General features: G+C 47.0%; 2 protein-coding genes across 4 annotated transcripts in view; one reads left to right on the top strand and one right to left on the bottom strand.

The window, feature by feature from the left end:
* SLC36A1 (solute carrier family 36 member 1) overlaps window positions 1-26,020 on the top strand; it is a 106,493-nt gene that overhangs the window by 68,054 nt on the left and 12,419 nt on the right. The window lies entirely within an intron of this gene.
* FAT2 (FAT atypical cadherin 2) overlaps window positions 12,745-26,020 on the bottom strand; it is an 87,739-nt gene continuing 74,463 nt past the window's right edge. For 2 of the 3 annotated variants that reach the window (XM_070465649.1, XM_070465650.1), the window contains exons 21-24: window positions 20,036-20,477; window positions 17,502-17,655; window positions 16,004-16,461; window positions 12,745-14,693 (exon numbers count right to left, since the gene is read on the bottom strand). In XM_070465649.1, coding sequence (XP_070321750.1) covers window positions 14,161-14,693; window positions 16,004-16,461; window positions 17,502-17,655; window positions 20,036-20,477 — 1,587 coding nt within the window. In that variant the 3' untranslated portion in view covers window positions 12,745-14,160. The remainder of the gene's footprint in view (window positions 14,694-16,003; window positions 16,462-17,501; window positions 17,656-20,035; window positions 20,478-26,020) is intronic. The other variant, XM_070465651.1, reaches the window with a different exon arrangement.

The raw sequence follows: 26,020 nt of genomic DNA on the forward strand, positions 1-26,020 counted from the left end.
TAAGTGTCTGCAGGCCACAACTAAGGCTCAGCACAGTCAAATAAATAAATAAAAGTAAATTTAAAAAATATTTTTAGAACTTTGGTCTTTAATAAGATTAAACTTTTTATTTTGAACTGATTATAGGTTCACAGAAAGGTACAAAGAAATATATAGGGGAATCCAGTGCACCTTTCACCCAATCTCTCCCATGTTGACAACTTGCATAACTATAGTGTTGTAGCCACACATTCCGGGAAACAAACTCACTCAGAAGGACAATGCAGATAGTGGAGTGCAGTTTATTACACCAGCAGGCTCAAGGCAGAGTCTCCTCTTAGCCAAGGACCCTGACCAGTTTTTGTGAAAACCTTATATACCCTAAGCATACGTGCCCAAACCCACCTCCCCAAATTCCCTGAAACTAGTCTGAACAAAGGAAAAAGAAAGATACAATCAAAGTCAACCCGTGATTCATATGCCTTAAACCTAGGTAGTTAACTGGACAATTATCAATAGGTTTGTGGTCATTCCCCAGTAAGCATAATAGAATGTATGATTCTATTCAGTCACACAGATAATTAGGGTATTCTTTTAGGCCATGGAGAGCCCTGGGGCTTTCCCTTCTGGGGGCCTGGTTTTCCAGTTGGTATATTGTTTCCATAGATACTGGGCATATAGCTTGAAGTCCACAGTCTGGCCCAAGATGGAGTGCTGCTTTCAAGATAGAGCCTGTTCTGTTTCCTCCTTCATTCCCCCGCTTGATGCTCTTAACTCATAATATGAGCATCATTCATAAGGATATATTGCACCCTGGCTCTCCGACCACCAATTTGGGAGAATGACACCAGCCTTTAGGTTACAAAGCTCATAATACAAGGTCCACAGAACGGAACTATCAAGGCAACTATAACAATGGTAAATTAATTTTCCGCCAATCACCCTTCACCCAAGATAGTACTGAAGTCCAGAAAGGGATTTTTTCATTTGACATTGCTTTTACCTGGTTTTTCATGAAATCTAAAGCAACTGATACATTGCCAGATAAATCAGGAATATATACACAACATTCAACCTTAATTATAGCACAGGTCTCTCCTTGAGCGGCGGTGTACATGTCCAAAACCATTCTAATTTGAATTACTGCTTCTGTTATTTTTATGAAACTGGTATTTACATAATATGTAACCCCATGACCCAAGTTGATTATGTGGCTTCATCCTGAAGGGGCTCATCCAGGATCTTCTTTTTCTTCTCCTTCTTAAGGATGATCTTGGTCTCTCGAAGGTCAGTGGGGTCCCTCTGTGCAGTCCACTCAGCGTTTCCTGGGTCTGTGTTATGCTCTCTTCACCTTCATATGACGGTCCAAGGGGCAATACCTGCAACTTTAACTGCAGAAGGGGTAGTTAGAATAAAAGTATAAGGGCCCTTCCACCGAGGGGCTAATGAATCATGTTTCCAATCTTTGACCCATACTTGGTCACCAAGTGTAAACTCATGAATCTGTTCCCCAAGGGGGAATGACTCCCTTTCTTGTACAAACTTAGTTACCTGATTTATTACCTTACCCAGTTCCATCTGCTGCAAAATCCTATCCCCCCTTACCTGAGGCACAAATTTGTTGACACCTGTTTTATTATGGGAGGGGGCCTCCCATACACAATTTCGTATGGAGAATAGCCATGGGACAATGGGGTCATCCTGAGTCTGGGCAGAGCTGTCGGAAGCAAGTCCACCCAGGAGCAGTCAGTCTCTATGATCCACTTGGAGAGGCTCTTTAAGTGTCCGGTTGGTTCATTCCACCATCCCAGAACTCTGGGCCTATATGTAGTGTTCAGTTTCCATTTGATGTTTAAAGTTTTGCTTACTTGTTGTACTAAGTCATCTGCGAAAGCCAGGCCACTGTCTGATCCAATGCTGGTAGGAAATCCAAATCTGGGAACTATTTCCCTAAGCAAGCACTGGGCTACTTCTGATGCTCTTTCAGTCCAGGTAGGAAAAACTTCTACCCATCCTGAGAACGTACATACCATGACCAGCAGGTAACGACAGTGAGGTTTCATTTCAGTGAAGCCCACTCCCAGGTGTTCAAAGGGCAGCATGCCTTTCAGCTGAATCCCTGGAGGTCTCTGTCTGTGTCGAGAGGCAGCACTGACCTGTGAGCAGCAGTGCAGTTCTGAGATTCTGTCCTCCTCCTTGCAAATCTGTGCCTTCTTCTTCGACACCCGGTAACCTGCTTCTGTCAGCAGTTGGAGCAGTGTTTTTGTCCCTTCCCAGCATTTTTCCTTGGTCTCAGCAGCCAGCAGCAGGTCATCCACGTGTTGTAGGAGCCAACATCTGTACTTTTCCAGCTGGAATGAGTCCAGGTCAGAAGCCAAAGCTTTCCCAAAAATGGTTGAGGAATTCTTAAACCCTTGTGGGGGGTCTAGGTGAGCTGTTGTTTGGTGCCCCCGACTGGATCTTCCCATTCAAAGTCAAAGGTGGGCTGGGGCAGGCATATACAGAAGAAGGCATCCTTGAGATCTAGGCAAGTATAAACTTTAGCCCTTGGCGGGAGGAGGCTAAGTAAGGTATAGGGGTTTGGAACAGTGGGGTGTAAAGTCACAGTAGCCTGGCTGACTAGCCTGAGATCTTGTACAGGCCTATAGTCCTGTCCTCCTTCCTTTTTGACTGACAGGATCAGCGTATTCCAAGCTGACTGGCACTCTACCAGAATGCCCGCTTGTTTCAGTCTATTGATGTGGGGTAGTCTGGCGGCCTGGGCCTCCATCGGTAGTGGCTACTGGCACTTTCTAACCGGGATGGTGCCTGGTTTGAGTTCTGTTATCACTGGGGCTTGATGTTTAGTCAGCCCCAGGGGTTGTCTTCCGCCCAGACCTCAGGGAATAATTGAGTTAGCTCTCTCTCACACTCGTCCGGCCCACCCAGTCTTCCTTCGGAGGCTCATGCAACCTCCACTCATCTTGGGGGGGGGGGGGGGGGCGGTTATTGAGAGAGAGAGCAAATAAGTAGTAGTGCCCACCCGGAAGCTGGGCCTCTCCTCAGGGGAGAAAGTCACTTGTGCTCCTAGTATGGAGAGCAAGTCTCTTCCCAACAGGTGTACTGAGCACTCAGGAATGTTTGGTCCCCCACTTTTAAGGTTACCACGGGCTCTCGGGGACCTAATATCTCTGAGCCCTGGCAGCCCTATTTAATTTCCAAGTCAGCAAGCCCCACAACTGCGGCAGCTTCCTCTTCCTTCCTTGCCTTAGGGCATTCATTCTTCCAGTGGCCAAAACCTCGGCACTGGGCACACTGGTTTGGCTGTAACGGGGCCTGGGGCCTCCGCTGGGGCCGGTTGAAGGACTGTCCTGTCCCTGGGGCAGAGGAGGTTTTCCGGAGGGCTTGAGATGGACTTTCCCAGAGCAGCAGCTAGCACTGCAAATCTCTTGTCTGTTCTCTTTGGTTCCCTCCGGCTCTCTGGCAGAGCGCAGTCTCTGCTTAATTCTAACGTCTCCCTCCCTGGAGGAGGAGCAGTGGCTCCTGCAGGAACTTCACCTGGCCCTGGATCGGGCATTGAGGCGGCCTCCGCTTCTGGTGGAGCACTGGGCCGGTGGGCGCGCCATCATCCAGTGTGGGGGAGGAGCAGGTCATCCTCGTCCAAATCCTGACAGATCCCAGAGGGAGAAGGGGGATCGGTGTGTCTTCACCTGCTGGTCAGCATGGCTGACCCAGAACACCACGTGGTCCAAGACTGTTTCTCCCTTAAGGTCCGTTCAGCCTTGGTGGGCTTGATCAGGTGCAGATAAAAACACAGATGGGTTAAATATCCCATGTCCCAGGCTGTCTCCAGAAAAGCCAATTCATATTCACATATGTATCCCCCTCCTTCTAGCCTGACAATTCGGAGGGGGTCAAGAATTTCTCAGTAGACAGGACACCTCCCGGGGGAGGGCAGAATACGAGCATACAAGGACCAGTTTCCTATCCTAAAAATCCCCTGGTGATCGCTTGGTAATAATTTTCCCCCAGACGGCATGGACAGACCTCCTTTTTTTTTTTTTCCATTTATTTTTATTAGTTGCAGGCTAATTACTTTACATCATTACAGTAGTTTTTGTCATACATTGAAATGAATTAGCCATGGATTTACATGTATTCCCCATCCCGGTCCCCCCTCCCACCTCCCTCTCCACCCGATCCCTCTGGGTCTTCCCAGTGCACCAGGCCCGAGCACTTGTCTCATGCACCCAACCTGGGCTGGTGATCTGTTTCACCCTAGATAATATACATGTTTCAATGCTGTCCTCTTGACATCCCACCCTCGCCTTCTCCCAGAGTCCACAAGTCTGTTCTATACATCTGAGTCTCTTTTTCTGTTTTGCATATAGGGTTATCGTTCCCATCTTTCTAAAGTCCATATATATGTGTTAGTATACTGTAATGGTCTTTATCTTTCTGGCTTACTTCACTCTGTATAATGGGCTCCAGTTTCATCCATCTCATTAGAACTGATTCAAATGAATTCTTTTTAATGGCTGAGTAATATTCCATGGTGTATATGTACCACAGCTTCCTCATCCATTCATCTGCTGATGATGGACAGACCTCCTAAATGACCTTCACAAATTCCCTTCCTAAGCCCTAACACGCTCATCAACCTGTGTACTAAGCAATCGCCGCCTGCCTATTCCAGGTTCCTGTGGGTCCCCGCTCCTTCTAGTCCCTCCCAAAGGGGTGATCAGGCCCCCTCTTCCACCCTACCAGGTGGGTTCCTCCTCACCTAAGCACTCAGTTCCCCTGCTGCCGTCCACTACCTGCTAATGTGAAAGGTCCGGGCATTGAGAAGCAGAATCCTTCCAGAAGGGTGAGGTGCCTTACCCCCTCTAGAAGATTCAAGTCACACAGCCTCAGAGTAATCCCAAATGGGACTTGTCTCCTCAAAGTGAGGAGTTTCCCAGCCAGTGCACCAAATGTTGTAGCTACGTGTTCCGGGAAACAAACTCACTCAGAAGGATAATGCAGATAGTGGAGTGCAGTTTATTACACCGGCGGGCCCAAGGCAGAGTCTCCTCTTAGCCAAGGACCCCGACCAGTTTTTGTGAAAACCTTATATACCCTAAGCATACGTGCCCAAACCCACCTCCCCAAATTCCCTGAAACTAGTCTGAACAAAGGAAAAAGAAAGATACAATCAAAGTCAACCTGTGATTCATATGCCTTAAACCTAGGTAGTTAACTGGACAATTATCAATAGGTTTGTGGTCATTCCCCAGTAAGCATAATAGAATGTATGATTCTATTCAGTCACACAGATAATTAGGGTATTCTTTTAGGCCATGGAGAGCCCTGGGGCTCTCCCTTCTGGGGGCCTGGTTTTCCAGTTGGTATGTTGTTTCCATAGATACTGGGCATATAGCTTGAAGTCCACAGTCTGGCCCAAGATGGAGTGCTGCTTTCAAGATAGAGCCTGTTCTGTTTTCTTCTTCAATAGTACATTATCACAACCAGGAAGTTGACATTGACACTATCGATAGAACTCATTCTTGTTTCTCCATTTATAATGCACTCATTTGTGTGTGTGTACATGCTTGTGTGTGTGTGTGTGTGTGTGTGTGGCTAAACAATTTTAGTCTTGTGTGGCTTCTTCCACCATGGTCACGGTGCTTAACTGTAACTTTACCACAAGACCCCTTCCTGCTACCCCTTTGTTAGGTAGTTAGAATAGGAAACAGGAGTCCAAAATGGCGGTGGCTAAAAGATAAGGAAGGGAAAAGCCCGCGAAAATAGAACAAAGGAAGGTCAAAGGAAGCCCAAGGACCAGAGTGAGGACCTCAGGTAGAAAAAACAGCACTCCTGGCTAGCTCAATTTACATAGGGCAGGCCCAGGGGGAGGAAAAAACCTAAAAAGAGGAGCCAAAGGGCTCTCTCTCTCCCCCACACGCTGGCGCACTCCCCTACTCTCTTCTCTTCACGTCTTTGGGTCAGCATGCCCTCACGCCTCGGGGATGGATTCTCCTGCTATTTTCTAAATAAAATAGAGCTGTAACACGGAGCTGTAACACTGATTTGTCTGAGAGCTATAACACAGTCTGTCCAAGACCCGAGAGCTGTGATGCGCCGAGGGCTTTAATGTCTGTCCCTCCAAATCTTTGTTGTGACGGCACAGAACCGAGGAGCACACACTCGCCTGACACCTTTATAGACACATCCACATCCTGAACCTTACCAACAACCGCTAGCCCCCTGCAATGACTGATCTGTTTGTTCATCATCTCTGTCATTATGTTATTTCAAGCATGTTCTATAAATGTAATTACAGTCTATGTATCCTTGTGCGCTTGACTTCTTTCACTCCGTGTAATTTCCTTGAGGATCATTCAAGTTGGTGTGTGTATGAATCAGTTGTCCCTCTTCATTGTTGAGTAGTATTACATGGTATGGACATACCACAGGTTGTTTATCAATTTACCTATTGAAGGAAATTTGCATAGTTTCCAGGTCTGGCTCTTACAAATAAAGCTACTGTGAATATCTATGTGTAAGTTGCTTTGTGAAAATAAGTTTATTTCTCTGGGATGTATGTCAGGAGTGCAATTGCTGTGTTATATGGAAAGCCTGTTTTTAGTTTTAAAAGAATCTTCCAAACCAGTTGATAGAGTGACTGTACCATGTTACCTTTCCATCAGCAGTATATGAATGATCCAGTTTTTTTTCTTTCATCTTTGCCAGCATTTGGTGGTGTTGTTATTTTCTATTTTAGCCATTTATCAGATCTTGTAAATGTTTTTGTTAGATTTTACGTAAGCATTTAATTTTCTTTGGAGCAGTGGTAAGTGGTACTGTGTTTTTTAATTTCAGTTTCCACATATGCATCTGTATTATATAAAAATGAAATTCATTTATGAGTATTATTCATGTCTCATGATATTTCTGCACTTACTTTGTAGTTCTGTGAATTTTTGGTAAGATTCTTGGAATCTTCTATGCAGATGTTCATGTTGTCTGCAAATAGTAGTTGTACTTCTTTTCCGATCTGTATACCTTTTTTTTTTTTTTTTTTGGTCTTACTGCACTGGCCAGAACTTTCAGTGCATGCGTGATAAGTTGCTTCAGTTGCATCTGACTCTTTCTGACCCCATGGACTGTAGCCTGCCAGGCTCCTCTGTCCATGGGGATCCTCCAGGCAAGAACACTAGAGTAGGTTGCCATGGCTTCTTCCAGGAGCTCTTTCCAACCCAGGGATCAAACCCACATCTCCTGTATTGACAGGAGGGTTCTTTACCACTAGTGCCACTTGAGAAGCCCCTATATTAGAGAAGAGTGGTCCCAGTGAACATTCTAACCTTTTTCCTGATCTTATAGGGAAAGCTTTGAGTCTTTCACCTTTACATATGATGCCAACTGTAGGATTTTATAGAAGTTCCCCTGTATTCCTGTATGAGAGATTTTCTTGAAATCATGACTGGCTTAATTTTGTTGAATGCCTTTTCTGCATCAATTGCTATGACATTAAAATTTTTCTTTTTTGCCTGTTGATATGATGGATTAAAATGGATCATCTTTGAATAGTTAACCAACCTGGCTTACCTGGAATAAATCCCACTTGGTCATGGTATATGGTATATTATTTTAGGTATGTATACACACACACACGTGTACATACATATATGTATACACACATGTACATACATATATGTTTACACATGTATGCACACACACGTGTGTGTATATGTTTGGATTGCTTTTTACTCAACCTGATATTGATATTTACTCTGACAAATGTAAAATCCAGAATGGTGCCTTTTTATAAATGAGCAAAACCATGTGATACAACCATAATTTTTGGCATAAGTGTGCTTTTGCCAGTTCCCAGCTGCTACGGTGCTACTTAAAGGCCACGTATATTTCCTTAAGACAGAGTTTCTCAGCTTTGATAAGATGTACATTTTGGGCTAGATTATTCTTTGCTCTCGAGACTGTCTTGTGCACTGTAGGATTTTTATCAACATCTCTGGTCTACTTACTGGATGCCACCTGCATCCTGCCAGTCATAACAACCCAAAGTGCCTCCAGACATGGTCAAAGTTTTCTGTGTGTTGTTTGTGTGTGTGTGTTGAGTTGTTTGGAAATCACCACCCTCTCAAGAACCGCTGCCTTAATATACTTAGCCTCTACCTACCCCTAACTGGGGAGATGTCCTTGTGTCTTGGCTATGAAACAAAGATGTGTGATCATGGATACTACAATAGGATCTGCCTTTTTAATAGCAATGATAACATATCTAACATCTTCTAAGCATTTATTGCGCCAACGATGCTAAGCACTTTACCTATATTCTGTCCTCAGACACAGAGAGGTAAGGTGCTGCTAATGTCCCTGCTTTTCAAACTGAAGCATAACAGGTTAAATGACTTGCCCAAAATAAAACATTTTCTATTATTATTTTAATTTTTTTAAATTATGGAAGTATGATAATACAATAGCAGGAGACTTGAAAAATCCAGAATTATTATCATTTTTTGGCCACACCACATGGTATGGAGGATCTTAGTTCCCCGACCAGGGATCAAACCCATGCCCCTGCAGTGGGAGCGTGGAGTCCTAACCACTGGACCACTGGGGAAGTCCCGAAGGTCTCACGTTTTCTAAATGGTGGAGCCAGGTCTGTCTGACTCTAGACCTCATGTCTTTGGCCCTTGGATCCACTGTCCTGCCACCTGATTCTGTCACTGCTCACCTCACATCCCTCGGTGGACACAGTGTGTCTCCAGACCCCCGTCTGCGCACCTAGCTCCTCCCACATTCCCACCCCAGGCTGTTCTCCCCACCCTGTGCTCCACCGTCCCTCCACCCCCACCCATCAGAACTCCCCCCAGTGCTGAAACACTTTAGACCTTCAGGCCTTCCCTTTGGGCTGTTCTCTTAGCCCAGCTGGTCCTTCTCCCTGTGCTCAATCTGAAGCTCAACTTTAATACCCAGTTGTGACAGCTGCTGCTCTCTAGAACAGGGGTCCCCTTCCCCTGTTGTACGTACAGGTCTGTGGCCTGTTAGGAACCGGTGAGTGATGGCTGAAACTGAAACCAACCCCCCGCCCAAGAATCTCTACTCTTCAGTCCACAGAAGGGTAGCCTGGCTCTGTCTTGCCCGTTTTTACCCTCAGACACTCTCTTTATGCTGCTCTACCCCTAAGACCTCTTGTGTGTCGCTCCAAAGCACTGCTCTCATTCCTGGAAGATGCTTCTCCGTGAGGCCTTGAGAAACGCCGTGGGATGGTGTGCCAGCACAGGCTGCCCATGCAAGGAGCAGTCTCACAATTCCCTTGCCGTAGATCCTGGTGGACTCCAGCTGCCCTTCCTCCTGGAACATGGTTCTGAGTCCTCCCCCACCGCTTCCCAGCTGCCCTCCTCTAGCAGTGCCCAAGATTACTGTGTCGCTCTTAAGGCCCAGCCTCAGAGCTGGATGCAGGATTACGAGGGTGGCCGAAGTTGAACCCTGGGGGCCTGAGCAGACTCTACATCCCCAAACCCAGACACTCCAGCTGTTAATACCACCTAGAATTATAGTGACATTCTTGGTCTCTGAACTTAGTTGGATCATTGCACTAAGCCCTCTCAGTCCTAGTTGCTCTTGTTCCTTAATCTTCTGATGTCCCGTATTTAAGATTAGTTTCAAAAACTCAAATGTAAGGCATAGTTCTGGAGTCAGGCATCCCTGGATTGAATCATGGCCCTAGCACTCATGAACTGGGAGACTCCACTTGAAGTCACTACCATAAGTTACAAGCCACTTAACGTCTTTTCTTTTTTTTAAATATAAATATTGTAAATACTCTTTTTCTTTACTTTTTAAAAAATCTTTATTTATTTATTTGGCTGTGCCAGGCTTTAGTTTCAGCACTCAGGATATTTAGTGGCAGCATGTGAACTCTTGCTTGCAGCACTCGAGAACTAGTTTCCGGGATAGAACCGAGGTCCCCTGAATTGAGGGGTGTGAAGTCTTAGCCACTGGACCACCAGGGAAGTCCCAAGCCATTTACTTGCTGTGTGCTTCTTTTCCTCCATCTATGAAACACAGATGACAGTATTCACACCATAAGCTTTGTTGTTGTTCAGTCGCTCAGTCATGTCCAACTCTGGGACCCCAAGGACTACAGCACGCCAGGCTTCCCTGTCCTTCACCATCCCCCTGAGTTTGCTCAAACTCATGTCCATTGAGTTGATGATGCTATCCAACCATCTCATTCTCTGTCATCCCCTTCTCCTCCTGCCTTCAATCTTTCCCAACTTCAGGGTCTTTACCAATGAGTTGGCTCTTTATTGAAGCTTCAGCTTCAGCATTAGTCCTTCCAATGAATATTCAGGGTTGATTTCCCTTAGGATTGACTGATCTGATCTCCTTGCAGTCTAAGGGACTCTCAAGAATCTTCTCCAGTACCACGGTTTGAAAGCATCAATTCTTCAGCTCTCAGCCTTCTTTATGATCCCATTTCACATTTGTACATGACTACAGGAAAAATTATAGCTTTGACTGGACAGAACTTTGTCAGCAAAGTGATTCTGCTTTTTAATACACTGTCTAGGTTTGTCAGTAGCTTTTCTTCTAAGGAGCAAGCATCTTTTAATTTCATGGCTGCAGTCACCACCCACAGTGATTTTGGAGCCCAATAAAATAAAGCTCATCACAACATGAACTTGATGAGGATTAAATGAGATAAGACATGCCAAGCGCTTGCACAACACCTGTCATATAGCAAGTGCCAGTAAGAGGTGATGGTGAGGATGATTATGGTGAACTGTGTTTTCACCTGGGTCAAGTCAGGAGACCTGGGTCTCTGCCTTACCATGCCACTGTCACGCTGTGTCACACTCAGGACATTTTGAGTCAGAACCCCAGTGGCTTGAGGATGGGAGGATTTTCCTGAAAAACGTCTGGGGCTGCCACAGCTCTGTATCTTGATCCCAGAGAGCCCTCTAGTGGCTGATCTGGGAATGTGCAGGCGCAGGAGACGAAGGGAAGGAGGGACCTGGTAGGGAGAGTGGTGGGCTGGGTAGAGAAAGGCTCCGCAATTACAAGAAGAGCAGGGAGTTTTCTACAGAGACCCCCAGTCTGGGGTCAGACCTGAATATGGTCTCACTACTGTGAAGTGCTACCTGTGGGACTTCAGATCCACCCCTTCTGCTCTGCAGGCCTCGGGGTGAGGAGCATTGGGAATGATGATGAACTGGCTCCGTGTTTCCCAGAGGTGATTTAGGGGACCCTGCATAGCCATTTTGAAAACTGGGATGTTTATGTGTTTTCATGTGGTGCTAGGAAAATTAGTAACTTTCACTTCTTTTCATCTATGGATATTATCCTTTTAGAGAAGTGAGAAGTGAAATTGCTCAGTTGTGTCCCATTCTTTGCAAACCCATGAACTGTAGCCTGCCAGACTCCTCTGGCAATGGTATTTTCCAGGCAAGAATACTGGAGTGTATTGTCATTTCCTTCTCCACAGCAATCTTCCCAACCTAGGGACTGAACCCAGGGCTCCTGCATTGCAGGCAGACTCCTTACTGGCTGAACCACAAAGGAAGTCCAAAAGTGAAAATGAAAGCCCCTCGATCATGTCCAACTCTTTGCAACCCCATGCACTATACAGTCCACTGAATTCTCCAGGCCAGAATACTGGAGTGGGTAGCGTTTCCCTTCTCCAGGGCATCTTCCCAACCCAGGGATCAAACCCAGGTCTCCCACATTGCAGGCAGATTCTTTACCAGCTGAACCACAAGGGAAGCCATATCCTTTTAAGGTGAATAAAAATATTTTTAAAAATCTAAATCTAAAAGAAAAATATTAAATAAACAATAGAACAGGTGTCATTTTATCAGCATCAAAATCACAAAAGTAAAATCAAAATGCAACAGAAAAATGGGCGCCGCTGGACTAGAGTCTTTGTGGTTTCCTGCACCGTTCTGATAAGCTAATCTTATCTTCATACTATACCTGGTATTGTTCCCTAGCATAAGGGTCACCATTTATTGTTTATGCTGCTATCAGCTCTTTGATCTTCTCTCTCAGAATAGGGGTATTATTTACTCTTCATTTTACTGACCAGTGAGAGGCCCGGTTGTACCTGCCTGAGGCCACGTTACAGTGTGGCAGAGCTGGTTTGGAACTGAGCCCACTGGATGCCCAAGCCACTGTCTTCTGTAGTACCACCCATGGGCATGCCTTCTTTGCTTACCTGTGCTGGGAGCCCAACAGCAGGGACTGGACCCTCCAGTCTCAGTGATGGACCAGCAAGGCCTGCAAGGACCAGGTTGCCTGGTGACGTTCACATCCAGCTGGGCCTTGAGGTGAGCTGTGGAGCTGTGGCCACAGGTGACTCTGGGCATCAGGGGACTGGCCTCCCAAGACCTGTGATATTAAGTCCCCTCAGCCTGGCCACTGCGATGTGGTGCCAAGGGTGCTGGCCAGAGGTCAGCAGTCCTGAGGTCTTGTCCTGGGCCTTTCATTCACTTGTTCTTTAGCAGACTTGTCCACTCACTGTGCCCCGCTGTGTCAGAACTAGAGGTGGTTTTTCAAACAGTGTCCTAGGCCCTACCCCCAGAGGTTCTGATTTTGTATGTGTGGGTAGAACTCAGGGATCTTCAGTTTAGCCATTTTTCAAGGGAATCATGGTGCTTAGTGACCTCTGGGGTCCCTTCCAACCCCCAGACTCCATGAACTTTAGCTTGGAATGGCCGGTAGACCCTTGTGACCTTCCCCTGAACCAACCCCAAACAGCCTAGGGAACAAAGAAAATAACAGTAAAAAAGATATTTTATTGTTAAAAAAAAAAAAACAACAACAACAGATGAGCAATGAAACCAGGCACTCCATCATTCACGCTCACAGTCGCCCGTTCAGCCGCAAACCACACACACAGACACCCTCTCACCCACACAGCTCCCTCTAGCTGTAAGCAGCAGCCTCATGGGTAAGAGTCACCATCTCTCTTCCTTTTTACTTTTGTGTCCCTAAACAACACACATGAAAAAGCAGTGGACCAGAGTGGCAGGGGAAGGAGTGGCCAGGCCACCAGAAGCCTCTGGTCCCTCCCACTCCTGGCTACATACATTCTGCACATGTGTGCACACGTACTATACATGGGCGCCCATGTGTGTAGACATGCGCCCACACTGACCCTCCATGCATAGGGTTGAGTCACTGCAGGTAATACTTGGACTGGCAGGCCTCTGAGACAGAGGGGGCAGGGGAGGACCCTCCTGGTGTCTGACTCCCTGCTGTCTCCCTTCCCTGCGCAGGAGTTGACTTCCTTGTGTCTAGGGAAGAAAAGTCCCTATGGGGCAGCTCATCCAGACAGCAAGGTTGAAAAGTGCCTAAGAATTATTTCAAACATGAAGAATCGTGCCCTTCTTGCCTTTGGCCCAAAGTGCTTGCGAAACTTGGGCTGAAGAGCCCAGAGTTTCATGAGGTCTGAATTCTTTAACAAAGACGGTTCAGGGCTGCACAGATCCTGGCCGGCCCTGGCTGGTAGAAAGTCACATGGCTTAGAAAAGGAGGGACAAGGTGCTTGGAGTTAGATTAGAGGAGTGGGACCATCAGGACTGAGGCCAAGTGATGCCGGTGGAGAACCCTCGTCACCGAGGTTCATCTTCTTACCCCCGATGCCTGGCAGGCAGGGTGCACAGGTGACATTTGGTAGCTGCTCACCTGCTGCTCACCTCTCAGCCCCTTGGAGAGCCCCTGTTGCTTCGCAGGGTTTGTGACCTTGGACCTTGTCTCTACAGCAGGTGTGGTGCTTGCCTGTGAGGCACGGGCCCACCGTGGCCTGCAGAGCGCAGCTGCGGGCAGATCTAAGAGTGTGCCCGTCAGGGTCGGCCCACTAGTTCAGGCTCTGGATCCCTGGGGACCATTGGGGGACCCACTGCCTCTTGCCTATCCCAGGAGCCAGTTTTTCCTGGGTTTCCAGGGTAACGGCTCTGGGCACCCCCTTTCTGCTGGGAGCCCTGGTGCGGTGTCTGGAGCTCTACCCTCAGCTTCCCTCCATCCTCAGGGACCAGCTGGGGGTCTGCAAGAGCACATTTCAAGATTTGGCAGCTTGGACTGGGTATGGGGGCTTCCCTCCCTCTTTCCCAGCCATGCTCAATTCACTCCCCACCAGACGGGGGGAGGTGTCGAGTCCTCAGCCTCCCGCCTGCCTCCCTCTGAGGACAGCTAGAACATGACCTCCTCACAGCTCCCATAATCACTCTCCACCATGTCAGAGCCCTCATAGTTGGGGGGGGCCTGGGGCTGGCCCCGGCCCATGGGGTGCCCACCCTCAACCTCGCAGTCAGCGTAAGAGGGCCCGGCCCGGCTGAGGCGCATGCTCACCCCTTTGTAGCCCCCTTCTGCCAGGCAGGGCCCTCCCCCTCCCTGCTGGAACTGCGAGTGGTAGTAGCTGATGGCCGTGTACTCATTGAGACAGGGAGCCGGCAGGTGCTCCCGGGGAGTGGGGGGCCGTGGGGGGATCAGATCTTCCAGGTTCTGGTTGCTGTAACGGGGTGGGAGGGGTGCTCGCTTGTTTTCCAGCTCCAGTGGGAAGGGGAAGCCCCCGTAGAGGCCACTGGGGTCCGGCATCACGGCTGGGTTCTGGTGGCAGTGAGGAGATGGTTGCAGAGGGCCAGGGGTGACTTCGGAGTGGGGGTATTCCCAGCGTTCCTTCCTGGAGTAAGTTGGGGGCCAGACCGTGGCTCCTCCTGGGTACACTGAAAGGGAACACATGATAGGGTGAGCCCTGAGTCTCCCTGGTGAAGGTTCTAGCTAGCCTTAGAGCTAATGTACATGACTTAGCGTGTGGCAGAGAGGAGCCAAGGAGTCAGTGGGTATGTGGCCCATCTGTGTGTCTTGTCTCTGGCAGCTTAAATTAATATCTAGAATTCAGTGGGGCCAAGTTGAAAGCCAGAGGTTTAACTCAAAGCCAGCCCATTTTGCAAATCTGTGCCACTGCTTCAAGGGTGAGTGAATAAGGGAAGAATCTGAATGGCTCCATGCAGCCAACTCCCATTCCTGGAGACAGCAGCTCCATCAAAATCCTACTGGTGAGTTTTGTCTCCATAGTTGAGGGAAACAAACATGTCTTTTGGACTAGGAGATGTGATGGTGTCTATCACAGGGGGTGATTACATGAGATGTGGCTTGGAAGCTTGGTGGTCAGGCATCCTTGGTCCTACCTCTGTCCCTGGTCCTGAAGAGTTGGGAGGGTTACAACAAATCACTGTTTCTTTATGGGTCCCAGTTACCCTATTGGCAGACAGTTAATGCCAATAGCTGTTGAACTATTAGTGAGCTTGGAAACATAAAGTACTTTACAAATTCACCCCCTTTTGAGCTGAAGGTGAAAGGAGGGTGAAGATTCCTCCTTGGGGTGAGCCAGGTCTGGCCCAAGGCTGCTCTACCTCTAGACTGGGTGGCCAGCCAACTGGACAACTGCCTCTCTCTCTCCCTTTCCAGAAAAGTGTAAATATATATGTAAGTGAGTTAAAGTCACTCAGTCATGTCCGACTCTTTGTGACCCCATGAACTATACAGTCTATGGAATTCTCCAGGCCAGAATACTGGAATGGGTAGCCTTTCCCTTCTCCGGGCAATCTTCCCAACCCAGGGATCAAACCCAGGTCTCCTGCATTGCAGTCAGATTCTTTACCAGCTGAACCATCAGGGAAACCCAAGTAAATATATACAGAAGCTCCCGTTTAACCCTATGGATCCTCCCCACCCCATTCCAGGGTCTGTGGGTTTCTGCCATGAACGTCTTAGAAAACTAATATTAGAAAGAGCTAATCCTGTGGAGTGACTTGGAATTTAGAGTGCATCACAGTTCAGTGGAATGAAGCATAGACTCTTGAGTCCAGAGGCCTGAAGTCTGGTCCAGCCCACTAGTGCACCCTGACCTTGACCACATCCCTTCGTGGACTGGATGGTGGCTGAAAACCCTCATGTCTCAGATAATGGAGTGTTTCCGTCTACTGCCCTGTTCCATCAATCTCAGAGGCTAACAGCCTGTGGCTATACTGACCCATCTCCTCTCCTGACCATCTCCTCTTAATGATGGCCTCGTTGTCAGGGTGGGAAGAAACCGCAGCTGGCGGGAGTCTGGGAGGAACGCTGCAGACCATGGGCCGTTGCTTAGAGCTGGGTCCAAAGGTGACAAGTTCATTTGGAGCTGAGGTCTTGCCTGGCTCCATTTGGTTCAGGTTATTGCAAGAGCTGGTGTTCAGGGGGTTGAGCTCAATGGCAGGTGTGGCTTGGGTGTCAACACCCACACTCCTGGCCAGGAGATCTGGGTCCTCCATGGCCACGGGCTTGTGCGACTTGCAACGGCGGCAGTAGAAGAGAAGCACCGTGGAGATGACAACGATGACCAGCAGGGCCACTACGATGATCAGAATCTCCTGCTGTCCCCAGTCCCCCCTTGTGATCTCAGGGGTGACGAGGCAGTGTCCTTCTGAGCAGCCCCTGGCCTCCATTTCACACCTGTAGGTACAGAGAAATAGAGGACCTGGTCACTATATAGGTCTTTCCATGTCCCCTCTTTATTTATGATTTATTTGACTTTATTGAGTCTTAGTTGCAGCATGCAGGATCTTTCTTTGCGGTTCACAGATTCTCTAGTTGTAGCAGGCGGGCTCTGAAGCACTCGGGCTTAATAGTTGCAGCCTGTGAGCTTAGTTGCCCTGTGGCATGTGGGATCTTAGTGCCCTGACCAGGTGCTGAGAGAAAGGACTTTAAGATAAACATATGGGGGAATCTTGGAGAAGCCCTTTCCTTCTCTGGGCCTCAGTTTCCCTGCCTGTAAAATGGGTGGGGGGACCACATCATTGGATCTCTTACATACACACTGACAGCAGGGGTGGGGGGTCCCTTGGGAGCGTGTTATAAATAGAATCCCAGGCCTCCTTCCTTGGAGATTCCAATTTAATTGCTCCAGGAATCTGTATTTTTCATAAGTCTCCCTCATGATTTTTAAAGCTTTCCAAGTTGGGAAACCATAAAACCAGTGAATTGCCAGAAGCCTCTTTGTGTCTAGTATTCTAAAGGATGATTCTCCTTCCCTGGCAACCGCAGGGCAGCCTTATATGAGGCACAGGTAGCTAGTGGTGGGGTCTGAGTCCACAGTGGAGCCTGTCCCAAGGGGAATCATTGCCCCTAGGCCACTTTCTGAAAAGTCAGGGGTCAGAGCAAGAGAATAAGAACTTGAGCATTTTCAGACTTCAGCATAGACCAGAAGTGCCTGAGGAGCTGGTAGGAAGTAGATTCCTGGGCCCCAGCCTAGTGAGTCCAGTCCACCAGTTTCAGCAGAGGGCCTGGGTGGTCTGTCTTTATAGTGAGCACCTCCCCTCCCAGGGTGTTCTTGATGCAGGTGGTGGGAGGAAGAAGGCCTGACCCCTGGGAGAGGCCAGGTCGCTGGATTACTCAGCCCCTGCTGCCCACTGTCCTCTCTAGGGCTCAGAGGGCAGAGGTGCTACAAACCTCAGGTAGAGGAGCCCACAGCCGGGGGCTTCTCCTGTGCTTACCTGTCTCCTGTGTAGGGGTGAGGGCAGATACAGGGGGCTCCCTCGGGGGAGGAGATGCAAGTTCCACCTTCCAGGCAGGGAGTCGAGGTGCAGTTCTCCTTTCTTTGTTCACAGTGCCTCCCGGAGAACTGTGGGCGGCATGTGCAGATATATCCTGGGAGGAAAGGGCAGGGAGGTGAGAGGATGCACTTGTTTAGTGGTCAGGTGACTGTGGGTGGACTGGTCCTCCAGGATGGAGGGGGACCCCGAGTGTTTGCAGATCCCAGTGTCCACACTTAGTTAATGAGTGCTTCCCTCTGCCACGTGCACTGTGTTGGGCAGTGGTGCTCAGCTGAGCAAGAAGACTTGATCCCTGCCCTCAAACAACTTATAGCCTACAGGGAACATCTGTTAGTCACCTAACAGATGCTAATGGGTATCATCATTGTCATCCTAGACAATGCTATTCAGTGTAGTCACTGTTCAAAGCATCTTCATGTATTAGCTCATCTGATCCACCTGTCGGCTCTGAGATTGCTTGCTGTTATGGTCCTCATCATTAGTTACTATTATTGTCCTTGCAGCTGGGGACAGGTGGAAGTTGATGGCTGGCCAGGAAGCAGAGCATGGGAATGTATGACATTGGCTCAAAGTCACACTGCAAGCAAATGGCAACTTGAGGGATCAAGCTGAGACAGTTATAGATCATATCAGTATATTAGTAATTATTATAAAAATTCATTTTATTGAAAGAAAGTGTTAGGGGAGGGAACTAGCCTAAACTAGGGACCAGGGGAAGTTTCCTGGAGGAGGTGGTATTTTAGTTCAGACCTGAAGGATGAGTAAAAATTAGCCAGGCAAAAAGATAGAAGGCAAAGAGGAAGATGCTTTAAGCAAAGGAGAACATGTACAGAGACTCAGAGGACAGGGTATGACATATCACCAGGGGTTAGGGCGGGCGTGAGCCTAGGGAGCAGAGGGGAGAGTGGGAGCAGGAGGGGCTGGCAGGTGAAGCGTCCAGTGCGTAGGAGCCACAGGCAGGAGTAAGATATTGGGACTCCATCTGAATAGCAAGGGGAAGCCACCGCTAGGTTCCAAGCAGGAAAGCGATGTGCCCAGATTTGCACTGTGTAAGGATGGCTCTGGCATCTTGCTGGAAGACGCTAATGGAGGGATGGAAGCAGGAGAGCAGAGAGGTGGCTGGTGCAGAAGAGAAGATGAGAGGTGATGAGGGCTGGGGTCCGACTGACGGCAGTAGGGACACACAAGTGATATCTCCTTGGATATCTCAGGTGGAAACGACAGGATTATCAGTCAGGCAAGCATTCGAAAATGGGAGAGGGCCAAGTATTGACAGGGACAGAGGTGCTTAGGAGCCCCATGCACTTGCTGGTGGACGTACAGACTGCTGCAGCCATGCTGGACAGCAACCTGGCCTGACTTAGTCAAAGTATTGGTATACTCTGGGTTTGTGAATTTCATGTGTGTGTGTGTGTGTAAAAGTTCTCATGTAGGTTCATAAGATGACATGGAAGGATGTTCAGTGCAGCACTGTTGATGGAAGTGGGATGTCCATTGCTAGGAAAGTGGAGAGGGGAAAGGTAAGCACATGCACACCTTGGCAAATTGAGCCAAAATTAAAAGCAGTAGGAGGGAGGTTCAAGAGGGAGGAGACATATATATGCCTATGGCTGATTCATGTTGATATATGGCAGAAACCAATACAACATTGTAAAGCAATTATCCTCCAATTAAAAAAAATAAATTAGAAGAAAGATTTACTTGTGGCAGTGTGGATGGAAGAGTATAAGCATTCAAGCAAGTGAAATATAGTTCATGCATGTTGAAAGGACTCTTTTAAAAACTTTAGGGACCTCCCTGGCAGTCCAGTGGTTAAGATTCCACGCTTCCACTGAAGGGTGAGGGTTTGATCCCTGGTCAGGAAACTAAGATCCCATATGCTGTGCAGTGTGGCCAAACAAAACAAAACAAAAACAAAAACAAACTTTAAATGTTTGCCTATGAGTTTGGGGAAGGGAAAAGGCAGTGGGGTATCAAGGGCAGTAAGAAAGAGAAACTTAGCATGGACCAATGATGACACAGTTGTGTTGACCTCAGCCTTCTACATGGAGGTCCCCATTCACGCCTTTCCCCCATCCAGAAAAACAAGTAGAAAGATAGTTCTTATTGACGGAGAAAGAAGACTCTTGGCCTCTCCTGGTGTAAACCTAGCCAATCCCACCTCACCAGACAGTAAAGGGAAAGGAGGAATTATTTCCACTGAGATCTGCACCCTTAACCTGTCTCTAACTTCAGCCCCGTGACCTTGGCTGAGTTCCCTTACCTTTCCAGTTATCCCTTTCATAGCACAGTGGTTTCCTGAGTAGTAAAACAGAGCTTTAGTGGCTCTCTTCCCTCCCCCCCTCTCCCTCATGGGGCAGTGTTGGAGAAATATGCTAAGTCAACTCTACAGGGATCCACGATTGCTAGTTCAGTGTGTTAGGGTCCTCTGCAGAGTCTCCTGGGATAAGCCTCGGGGTCAGCCACAGCCTTACCTGCCCCACCAGTCTGCGAGCACTTCCCACCATTGAGACATGGGTTCTGGCTGCACTGCTCACTGGGGAAGCAGCACTCCGTGAGGGCCCGCCTCTCCAGCAAGCCAGCCACCTTCTTGCCATGGACCAGCAGCTCCAGTGCCTCTCCGTTGATCACAACAGCATCCAGGCAGCCTTCAAAGCCCTGGGAGACATTTGGGGAAGAATGCGAGTGGACGAGGCCACCCAGAAAGAGGTCCCTTTCAGGCCTCAGACCCCGGCAGTTCTCTGGGAGCCCGAGGGAGGTGCTGCTTGCACTGTCAACCAACAGGCGGACGGAAGTGTCCATCTCCTCCACCAGAACAGAGTGCCACTCGTGGTCATTCACATGCGACCGGGAGGAAAGATTTCCATAGAAGCCACCTGGGCAGTGGTATTCCAGCTGGAGCACTCCATTGACCAGCTGTAAAGAAAACCCAGATGACCATCAGCAAAACCCGAAGTGCTTAGAAAAACCCTTTCTCAGAAGCTGCTAGTGCAAAGAATGTTAGTGTATTTTTACAGGTAGAAGGGGTAGTGATTTTTCAAGGCTGTATTTTTTTAGACATTGTATTTGTAGAGCATAAAAACCCTCAAAATATACAAGCAACTCTTCCAGCTCAACTCCAGAAAAATAAATGACCCAATCAAAAAATGGGCCAAAGAACTCAACAGACATTTCTCCAAGGAAGACATACAGATGGCTAACAAACACATGAAAAGGTGCTCAACATCACTCATTATCAGAGAAATGCAAATCAAAACCACAATGAGGTACCATTATACACCAGTCAGGATGGCTGCTACCCAAAAGTCTACAAGCAATAAATGCTGGAGAGGGTGTGGAGAAAAGGGAACCCTCTTACACTGTTGGTGGGAATGCAAATTAGTACAGCCACTATGGAAAACAGTGTGGAGATTTCTTAAAAAGCTGGAGATAGAACTGCCATATGACCCAGCAATCCCACTTCTGGGCATACACACCAAGGAAACCAGATCTGAAAGAGACACGTGCACCCCAATGTTCATCGCAGCACTGTTTATAATAGCCAGGACATGGAAGCAACCCAGATGCCCATCAGCAGACGAATGGATGAGGAAGCTGTGGTACATATACACCATGGAATATTACTCAGCCATTAAAAAGAATTCATTTGAATCAGTTCTAATGAGATGGATGAAACTGGAGCCCATTATACAGAGCAAAGTAAGCCAGAAAGATAAAGACCATTACAGTATACTAACACATATATATGGACTTTAGAAAGATGGTAACGATAACCCTATATGCAAAACAGAAAAAGAGACTCAGATGTATAGAACAGACTTGTGGACTCTGGGAGAAGGCGAGGGTGGGATGTTTCAAGAAAACAGCATTGAAACATGTATATTATCTAGGGTGAAACAGATCACCAGCCCAGGCTGGGTGCATGAGACAAGTGCTCGGGCCTGGTGCACTGGGAAGACCCAGAGGGATTGGGTGGAGAGGGAGGTGGGAGGGGGGACCGGGATGGGGAATCCATGTAAATCCATGGCTAATTCATTTCAATGTATGACAAAAACCACTGCGATGATGTAAAGTAATTAGCCTCCAACTAATAAAAATAAATGGAAAAAAAAAAAACACAAAACCCTCAAAATTTGCTTCCATTTATGGCCTCATTTGGCCTTTGTTGTTCTCCATGGAATGTCCTGGGCAGAGGTGACATCTCCATTTCACAGATGAGGAAACTGAGACCCAGAGACATCTCATTGGACCCTGTCTTTTGCATTCTTCTTCACAGGCCTCTCTAGTGTTCTCCTCTCCTAAGCTTTCAGGGAAACCAAAATCCTCCCCTTCACCCCCAACCCTTATTCAACAGTTCAGCAGTTCTTGAAGTGGATCTCAAAGATTATTTCAGGGGATCCACAAGCTGACAAAGCTGCATATAGTCAAAGCTATAGTTTTTCCAGTAGTCATGTATGGATGTGAGAGCTGGACCATGAAAAACGCTGAGCACTGAAGGATTGATGCTTTTGGACTGTGGTGCTAGAGAATACTCCTGAAGGTCCCTTGGTCAGCAAGGAGATCAAACCAGTCAATCCTAAAGGAAATCAACCCTGTATATTCACTGGAAGGACTAATGCTGGAGCTGAAGCTCCAATTCTTTGGCCGCATAATGCGAAAAGCTAACTCACTGGAAAAGACCCTGATGCTGGGAAAGACTGAAGGCAGGAGGAGAAGGGGATGACAGAGGATGAGATGGTTGGATGGCATTATCAACTCAATGGACATGAGTTTGAGCAAACTCTGGGAGATAGTGAAGGACAGGGAATGGTGGTGTGCTGCAGTTCACGGGATCACCTAGAGTTGGACACAACTTAGCAATCGAGCAACAACAAAGTGAAACTATTAAGTAGAGCTGGATTAAGTAGAGCTTCCTCTGGGTGAAATGTGACTGGCCATTTGTACACAATCTTGCCGATTTTTGCCCTGGTTGAATACTACATATACCTTTATTAAAAAGAATGCTTAGTATTATTACAGCAAATAGAAAACCAATATAACTTGCCATTGAGGAAAGAGAATGTCAAAAATAAGTACATCTTATGTATGGAGAGAGTAACATAGAAAATTACCATACCATATGTAAAATAGATAGCCAGTGAGAATTGGCTATGTGACTCAGGGAACTCAAACAGGGGCTCTGTGACAGGCTGAAATCTGGGATGGGGAGGGAGATGGGAGGGAGGGGACATGGGTGTACCTATGGGTGATTCTTGTTGAGGTATGACAAAACCACAAAATTTTGTAAAGCAGTTATTGTTCAATTAAAAAATTAAAAAAAAATAAGTACATCTTACACAAAACACTGTTATTAAATCACTGCTTTCACTTACCAAAGACCACGACTCCATTGATCCCTCCATTTCTTCACTGTCTCTCCCATCTGTCATGTCCTCATTCCTCACCTTATCAAGCTCAAAGTCCATAGATAAATTCTTTTCCCTTTTTAACTTGGTAGATCTCACTTGGCAAATACACACATCAGGTAAAACTCAGCTTTCCCTCTACTTTGTATAGGTACCATGGAGCTGAACGTGGCCAGGGAGTAACACACAGCCTTTGTTTATCTGTCTCCCTTTAATTCCATGGCCATGAGTCTCAAATGTGTCCTTTGTACTTTCCAACAACTGTACGATTGTGCTGTCTTGGCTGGGCTTCCCTGTTGCCTCAGACAGTAGAATCTGCCTGCAATGCAGGAGACCCAGGTTCCATCCCTGGGTTGGGAAGATCTCCTGGAGAAGAGAATGGCCACCCACTCCAGTATTCTTGCCTGGAGAATTCCATGGACAGAGGAGCCAGATGGGCTACAGTCCATGGTGTTGCAAAGAGTCGGACAAGACTGAGCGACTAACACTTTCACTTTCACTGTCTTATTTAGTCTCCTCACTCTCCCAGATGACTATTTAACTTCTCTCTCCTTAGACCCTTAATGCCTCTCTCCCCATCCTTGCTCTCAGCGACCAGATGGAAACTTATGGGCACGGTCACCATCACATCTGTCCATGTTGTCCAAAGCCAATCTCTCTATTCATGCACTAGATCCCACCCCACCCTTCTTAACCTCGTATATATTGGACAAGAGACCACTGACTATCCTTTCTCCTTCCTGTATCTTTGTTTATTCTCCATTGGGTCATTCCAGTCATCATATAGACATGCTGTTATTGCTCTAATCTTTTAAAAATATATATATATATTTATGTATTTATTTATTTGCCAGGTCTTAGTTGTGACATGCAGGGTCTTGATCTTTGTTGCAGCATGTGGGATCTTTAGTTGAGGCATAAGTACATCTTAGCTCTGGCATGTGGGATCTAGTTCCCTGACCAGTGATCAAACCTGGGTCCCCTGTTTTGGGAGCATAGAGTCTTCGCCACTGGACCACCACGGAAGTCCCTATTGCTCTAATCTTAAAAAAAAAAAAAAAGGTTTATTGAACCCAAATCTCCTGTCAGATTGCACTTTCTTTATTTGTTTTCCCTTTGTAATAAAATTCTGCTCCTACCCATCATGACGCAGAAACCACTGATGTCAGATTATGCAGCATCCTCTTTGTTGCCAAATCCAATGATTGATATCACTTCGTATTTTATTTGACCTCTTAGCAGAGCATGACTGAGCTGATCACTTAATGCTTCCTTCTCTTTTTATATATAATTTTGTTTATTTATCTATTTATGGCTGTGCCGAGTCTTTGTTGCTGTGTGCAGTTGTTCTCCAGTTGCAGAAGTGAGGGCTACTCTCTAGTTGCGGTGCATGGGCTTCTCATTGCAGTGACTTCTCTTGTCGAGTAGCACTGGGCTCTAGGGCATGCAGGCTTCAGTAGTTGTGACACACGGGTTCAGTAGTTGAGGCTCCCAGGCTCTACACTGGCTCAATAGTTGTGGCGCATGGGCTTCGTTGCTCTGAGGCATGTAGGATCTCCCCAGACCAGGGATTGAATCCATGTCTCCTGCATGGATTCTTTACCACCAAGCCACCAGGGAAGCACCACTGCTTCCTTCTTAATACAAGCCCTTCATTTGGCTTCCCAGATACAATACTCTGTTCATTTCCTTTCAGCATCACTGGTTGCATCTTTTCATTCTCCTTTATTGGATTCTCCTCTTCTCTTGACTTCTCAGTGTTGGAGTATCTCAAGGATAAATCCTTGATGTACCCTCTTTTTAACCTGCACTCCTAGGTGATCTCTCCAGTCTCATGGTTGTGAATACTACATATATGTTGAAGAATCTTGGATCTTCACCTCCAGCCCAGAACTTTCTAACTAGATTTTGTTTGTCCAGCTCCACTAGTATGTCTAATAGTTATTTCAAGCTCATGTGTCCAAATGGAACTCCTGGTCACCCCCGCTTCCCCAGTCTACTCTATCCATATCCTTGGCTAGGTCTGTTGGCAGCAACTCCATTCCTTCTGGTTGCTCCAGGTCAACATCTTACTCCTTGCTTTCTCTCCTAGCCCTCATTCAGCTCATCAGGAGTCCTGTTGTCTTTGCCTTCAAAATACCTGTAGCATCTGAACTCTTTTTTTCCACAGTTCCACTGTCATTCCCCTAATCTAAACTGCCATCATCTCTTACCAGAATACTTCCTTTGGGCTGGGTCTTTCCACTTCCATCCTTGTTCCTCTAAAGTCTATTCTCAGCACAGTAGCCATGAGGACACTTTTCACATATGTCAAACCATGTTAATTCTTTGCTCAAAACCTTTAATGTCCCCTACATTACTTAGAATAAAACCCAGTGTCCTTAAATAGCCTGAGAACTTTTTATAGATGTGATCTCATCTCATCTTATTACGTATCAGACCTCAACTCGTGCTAATACTGTTCTCCGACTCACCTCACTCAAGCCATATTGACAACTGAGCTGTTTTAAACATGCCAAGCAATCTCCTACCAATGACTGTTCCCTCTACCTAGAATGCTGTTCCTTCAGAGGGCTACATAACTAGACCCTCAATGAAACCTTGCCTAACCACCTTATTTAAAATTGTAACTTCCCACATTCCTGATCCCCCTTAATCTTTTTTTCTTTTAACCCCAAACACTTATCATATTTAGACAAATTCTGTAATTTTCTGATTTATTAGGTTTACTGTCAGTCTCTCACCATAGGATGAAAACTCTAAGAGAGTTTTTTTTAATTTTTATTTTTTTTGTCTTAGTTTTTATTTTTTTCATTTATTTTTATTAGTTGGAGGCAAATTACTTTACAATATTGTAGTGGTTTTTGCCATACATTGACATTAATCAGCCATGGATTTACATGTGTTCTCCATCCCGATCCCCCCTCCTGCCTCCCTCCCCATCCCATCCCTCTGGGTCTTCCCAGTGCACCAGCCCTGAGCACTTGTGTCATGCATCCAACCTGGGCTGGTGGTCTGTTTCACCCTTGATAGTATACTTGTTGCAATGCTATT

The sequence above is a fragment of the Odocoileus virginianus genome, chromosome 3, assembly GCF_023699985.2.
Source record: "Odocoileus virginianus isolate 20LAN1187 ecotype Illinois chromosome 3, Ovbor_1.2, whole genome shotgun sequence".
Lineage (NCBI taxonomy): Eukaryota > Metazoa > Chordata > Mammalia > Artiodactyla > Cervidae > Odocoileus > Odocoileus virginianus.